Below are 6,000 nucleotides of genomic sequence, written 5' to 3' on the forward strand. Positions count from 1 at the left end.
ATATGTAGTATAGCTAATTATAAATTATAGATATTATTATATATTTTTTACATATATAATTATGCTCATATATAGGTTGAGTTTTAATTGGGCCTAAGTCTAGTATAACACAAATGTGGCTCACATTTAGTTCAGGTCTAATATTTAGGTCCAAGTTCTGTCAGACCCAATTAAAGATTAGGCAGCAAACTTTTTTTTTTTCTTGCTTTAACTGTGAAAAAATGGAAAAATAATAGAGAAGAAGAGAAAATAAAGTCCTTGCATGTGAACTAAAATTGCTTGTGATGTCATTAATTAGTCGCAATTGTGGGAGTCTTAAAAGGTCAAATTAGGCAACGTACGTATATTTTGCAAGGATTTTGAAGTCTTTTCACGAACCTCCATCCCGCCAAATTAATGGTAATTGAGTAACGTGCTAAAAAATTCAAGATAAAGGCAGTATATTGCTACAATTCATAGTTTGGGGTGCAATGTACAAACCGGTACTAGTTTAAGGGTACAGTTTGCAATTAAGCCTTTTAATTTCACATAGGCATGCATCTCTAAGAATCTTTGATTGGACAACAAAAATTTCATGCAATCATTGAATATACAATGAATGATAACAGAATTACGATGGAGATTGGTAATGGCTGTGCCTCCAACTGGTCTGCATTTGGCAGTCTTGGGAATTCATCAGGTAGAGGCATCACACAGTCCTCACCATTGAAGGAAACCTTTCTTGGGAAAGCCCATCCGTTCCTGAAAGTAAAAAGCCCTGGATCTTTGCGCAGCAATAGCTCTGTCTGCACATTTCCGCTCTCCCCTGATTGCAGCAGCATGTCATTGTAATACTGAATTCCATAGAACATTCCGGTGTCATCTGAAGTAAGAGAGAGAGAAATTGTAAAACTCTCGTTGTGTGTAGATTGATTGATTGATCGATCTTCATAATTGAAAACTGGTGCGTAAATCAATCTTTAATTAAACGCCCTCCAAACCCAAAATTTTGATTGTTCTTTAATGTTGGAGAGGTGACAGATCACAAGAGCAATTCAATTGACGGTAGAAATGATGGGAACAGGAAAAACTTACTGATTTGGCCGTATGGATTTAAAGGCTTATAATTGAAGCTGAAGACCTGTGTTATGTTTCTCAAGTTGGGATGCAGCACTACCAAGTTCCACTGACTATAATTCTTGACAAGATTTAAGTTTGTAACTGTCAGCTTCACTCTCCAGTACTGTGTATAACTTAGCTTCACATGCCAGTGCACCCGTATTGGGCACATATGATGCGTACACAGAACCACAGGCTCCGGTTCTTGATCCTGTTGTACCTGCAATACAGGAGGCAGTTCACCAGGCCTGCCATGGACAACGAAAGCAATTGATTATAGATAGCATCAGAAGCTAGGGTAGCAAACTTAGAAAGTGCAAAGATTGAACATGGACATCTACTTGACACATTTTGCTCCAGGTTGTCCTAGGCAAGAACAACTGCATTTTGGGCAATGAACAATTGTGTCATTGTAGAATGCAGACAGGGAAACACAACAGGTTGGGGAAACTGATGCTCTGAACTGTGAGTACGAACAAGTAACATTCCAGGTACCTGCAGTGAATCCCTGTTATCTCGTAATTCAAACAATAATATCAATTGCAAAACTTAGAATTCTATGTCTATCTTGAGCAAATACCAAGATTGCAAGAGTGCTAAATACTTCCCCTACAGATCAGATCTCCTGCTTCAAGAATGCTTGTTTGACATTGCTTACCAAGAGCTTGAGTCCTTCGCCGGCCTTGATCCTCAATGAACTTGCTTGGAGGGACCTTGAACGGATCGCCACAAGTATAACCCGGGAGTCCAAGACTGAAGTTTGCAGGGACGCCTGGTATTGGACCACCATTTACGGAAGAACTACCTATGTTCATCTGGAAAGAAGCCCCAAATTTTGCTTGGTCTTGTGACAGAGATGTCAAAACCCCTCCCTTGCAACAATTTGCCACCTGCTTGTTGTAAGGGGCTCCAGGTAAAAGGTCGACGATAACTGGTTTCTTTTCGCAAGAATGAGGAAGCTGTCTTCCTCTAAATGCAGAACAGTTTCCCTGTTCAGTGGCCTCAGCTCCCCATATGTCCCAGATTACCCCATTACCCGGCCATATCCAACTTAATTTCCATCCAGGTGGCTCTACGTGTCGGAAAAGCTGGTAATTGAAAATTGATACCCTGACCTGGTAAAACGAAAACAACTCCACTCTAAGCAACTGAAGCAGCTTAGATGATTCTACGAGCACTTTGAGACTAAGATAAGAGGAGAAAATTATAAGAATGAGGTAATTGAGGTCAGGAAGTTTGCCTTTCAGATGCTTACTTTCAAGTGTGATTCATCCAAAATCAAGAGGATGTAATTCTTACTGTCTTACATGCATGATGCACTATCAAAGCTGTCCCTACTTGAGGTTCCCTATCAAATTTTGGAGAAGATGAACCTCAGTTCTTGACGCAAAAACAACTTATATGCGTTAGTGCAAATTCAAATGCATTATCGTCTGCATTATTGAGTGCTAAAGCTTCCATTCCTAAGAAGAGTTTCTAGCTGGGGCAAGATAATCGACCAGGGGAGACGTTTACTAAGGTAACTATGGTAATTGTACGACTTTTCCTTCGACTCGGCAGGTGCTAAGAACTAGACTCCTGGAAACTTGCATGAATCAAGATTCAGCAGTACTCAAAAATCAAGGAAAACCATGTCCTTTAATTCATCGTAAATAGCCAGCAAATTAAAATAATATTCAGCATGAAGCAAGCACTATTAAGATTACCAGAGGCAGTAATAGTAGATGAGCAAATTTCAATCCCAGAAGCAAAGATTAAATGGAGGGCCAATGACGCTAGCCCAACATGGGACGGAACAAGCAACATGTCTGTAATAGCTGTACCACAAGATACATCATCGTACATACGTACCCCATGCAAAATTCCAAATGCAATGTAAAAGAAGAAAGTTCCTCAGAAGGCTTTGTGGACGCGACAAAAAGCTACTCGTGGATTCCTTGCAGATATGCATTGGAAAAACACACTCACACAGACGCAGAGTCGTACGTGTACGTTTCGCACACAACGCACATTTGCCGTGTGTGGAAAGAACTTACTTACGTCTTGTGTACCGTCGTTGTCTTGCATGAGATCCCATTTGATAGTAACATTGCCACGAGGATCCAAAGGATCGTATGCATCTGCAACAAAACTGAAATTTTCACCATGAAAAGATTTTAAGAAAGTCATTAAAACTTATTGAAGGCCCCCATTAACTTACTAGTACTACTCAAAGAGAACTTTTTTGTTTGTTTGTTTGTTTGTTTTAGGCAAGTGCTAATTGAGAACATGAACACCAAGAAAAAGAAAACATAATTTCCGCTTACCAGTTGATGGAACCAAAAAAAGGAGCCAAGACATCAAAATCAAAACAAAACCCATTGATCTTTTTCCAATGTGCCGAAGTGGGCTGCCATCCATTTTCCACTTGATTGACAAATTTCTCGCTGCAGGCCTCAAATTTGTAGCGCTTGGCAAAAGATTTCTTTGAAGAGAATTGAATTAAGATGATGGTGACGTCTTCCTCAAAATTAAACATGCAAGAATAGAAGAAGCATGTAACATTGGGTTTTGTGGAGAGATTCTTCTACTGATTAAGTAAGATGATAAAGAGAGAAGATGTGGTGACAGCTCAGTGTGGAAGTATGCAATGCATTATGTCATCTGCTGTTTATCTTGAGTGTGCAGAAAAGGAAGGAGATAATGAATCATAATTAATGTGATTGTAGACCCCCCAAAACCATTTAAAGTTGAAGGAAAGTTGCTGTACAGCAATGACGTTTTGAGATGGTTTTTTTTTTTTTTTTGGAACTGTTACGGATTCAAAGCCCACGCGTTTGGCTCCGCGGCCAAGGCCTGCCGTTTTGCTATGTGCTTTGAACCAAACAGACGTTCAACTTTTCCATTTATTTTCGGCCTTCAATTGCCCTTCTGTTCTTCTTTTTCATTGATTTTGTCCTGAGCTATAGTATATTTCTTGGACAGACCCTCAAGTGATCTATATATATATATATATATTTTTTTTTTCCTAGCAGGGAAAAAAAAGAGTGGAAATTAAAATCAAAATCTCTATATTCTGAGGCGTCAACGTCAAACTAATACCTCCTCCTCCTCGACTTTTGGATACTAGTTCACGTTCACATTTGTCTTCTCTTCTGATGCAATTCTTGAATCTTTAACTCGTTACTTCAATGCATTCAATCCAAGGGATGCAAGACGTAAAGCATTTTTTTACCCCTAATCTTCGTCGTGATTGCCAAATTGCCTTAGAAATTAATACAATTTCATGCGTGCCCATTTTCTTCAGAATTTGGAATTCATTAAATAGGACCAAAAATCAAGGAGGCACTAAAGAGAAGTTGGTCCATTCATATCAATCAGATGCCATAATTTCATGTCAAGTTGTAATGTAAATTTATCAGATTTTTTTTTTTTTTGAACAATTGAAAATTAATGGATGAAAGTACTATATCCTAATTTAGCCTGTAGTATCGCACATTGTTGTATTTCAAACTTCAAATATTACATGGGATTGTAAGACTTATCTTAGTTTCAGATTTTTTTTTTTTTTAAAAAAAATACTAATGGATGTTATTATTTGTACCTGATTAAGCCAAAACTTTCATTTTTTTTTAATTATTATTCATCCAAAAAATTCAATGAAAGAAAACGATTCAAAAATTTTATTTTAGGAAAAACTATACCCACGACAGAAGAGATGCTGGACGACGTCTATGACTTGGATTCAACTTTCTATCTAAAATGCAAGCCAAGCTACCATTTCAGACTCAGTACTATTTAACGGTTTCAAGCAATTAGGCATAATATATTAAGCTTGGTCTCAACTAATTTTAATTACATTATTGAGATCTGATTTCCAACTTCTGCTCCTAATAATAAGGAGGTGGAATTGAAAGTAAACATAAAAATAAAAATAAGAAGGGATTTGGTTAATATTTTTTTCTTTTCAAATTTTAGTATTTAAATATCCGTATGGAAGGCATATCCAATCCATATTATAAAGTTTCTCATGCAATTTTTTTTTTCCAGAAAAATTCATACGATACAATTATACTTGAACGAGCTTTCATCGTTCCATACAATATGATTATATTCGTACGAACTTCGAAAATTCACGTGATACAGAAATACTTGTATTTTGCACGAGAAGTTCAGTTCCCTCAATACAAGAATACTTGTATTGAGGGCAATACCCTCAATACAGAAATAGTTGAATTTTTCATGATACAGAAATACTTGTATTATGCAGAGTTCGCATTGGACAGTAAGGTACAAGAATGGCAATTCCCTCGCTAATAATTTTCTCTGTGCATGCATGGATCAGCCTTTCCTGAGTTGATGCAGACACCTTGATAAGGTTACTCTGCCAGCAACAAATTACAGGGTCACAGAGTGGAGCTATACCCCTGAATTAGCTTCGATGCTTGAGTTAAATATCAAAAAAAAAAAGAGGTGAAGAAATCAGGAGCCAGTAATGTGAAATTTGAGATAGTTTCAATTACCTTCATAGAAGGGAAGGAGAGGTATTCACAGGAGGAAGAATAATACGGCTTCTTGGTATCCGAATCTCCTACATGAGCCGGCCTGTTCTTGTAGATCTGCCAAAGGTCATATCAAACAGGTTTTTGTCCCGTCAATTTTGCCGTGTTACATCCGAATTACGGATCAGGGGCAAGAACGATTCCCGAAGATTACGTGTATTTTGCACGCGGCGTAATTCTGTTTGCACATGATATAACTTACTTTTAACAACATGTAATTCTAGAACAAAATTTTATGAATTCCACACATATTGTTAAAAACGAGATACAAGATGAGATTTGAACCATACAATTTATTTTAATCAAATCTTGTCCGTAAACTGTCAGGAACAGTTGCAGTCTTCCTGCAACCGTTCCTGCC

The 6,000-nt window shown here is 37.6% G+C and overlaps 1 protein-coding gene across 2 annotated transcripts; it reads right to left on the bottom strand.

Moving 5' to 3' along the window:
- Positions 1-423: 423 nt before the first annotated feature.
- LOC113731894 (COBRA-like protein 6) lies at positions 424-3,791 on the bottom strand. 2 transcript variants are annotated; one of them, XM_027257398.2, is made up of 6 exons: positions 3,405-3,791; positions 3,139-3,229; positions 1,757-2,213; positions 1,440-1,593; positions 1,075-1,346; positions 424-862 (listed from the first exon to the last, which is right to left on the bottom strand). In XM_027257398.2, exons 1-6 carry the CDS (start codon positions 3,614-3,616, stop codon positions 573-575), a joined length of 1,476 nt encoding a protein of 491 aa, XP_027113199.1. In that variant the 5' UTR covers positions 3,617-3,791; the 3' UTR covers positions 424-572. The 2 variants fall into 2 exon arrangements, with proteins under 2 accessions (XP_027113199.1, XP_027113200.1); XM_027257399.2 differs by having other exon boundaries at positions 3,139-3,218; positions 3,405-3,788.
- Positions 3,792-6,000: the final 2,209 nt, after the last annotated feature.

Source organism: Coffea arabica, chromosome 2c (genome assembly GCF_036785885.1).
Source record: "Coffea arabica cultivar ET-39 chromosome 2c, Coffea Arabica ET-39 HiFi, whole genome shotgun sequence".
Lineage (NCBI taxonomy): Eukaryota > Viridiplantae > Streptophyta > Magnoliopsida > Gentianales > Rubiaceae > Coffea > Coffea arabica.

What these genes read in the sequence shown, in the direction of transcription:
- LOC113731894 (XM_027257398.2), bottom strand. Translation starts at nt 3,616, where the DNA reads ATGTTTAATTTTGAGGAAGACGTCACCATCATCTTAATTCAATTCTCT. An exon ending in GCGAAGGACTCAAGCTCTTG is followed by an intron (nt 1,594 to 1,756) that starts GTAAGCAATGTC and finishes GATTCACTGCAG; the next exon opens with GTACCTGGAATGTTACTTGT. An exon ending in CCTGGAGCAAAATGTGTCAA is followed by an intron (nt 1,347 to 1,439) that starts GTAGATGTCCAT and finishes TGTCCATGGCAG; the next exon opens with GCCTGGTGAACTGCCTCCTG.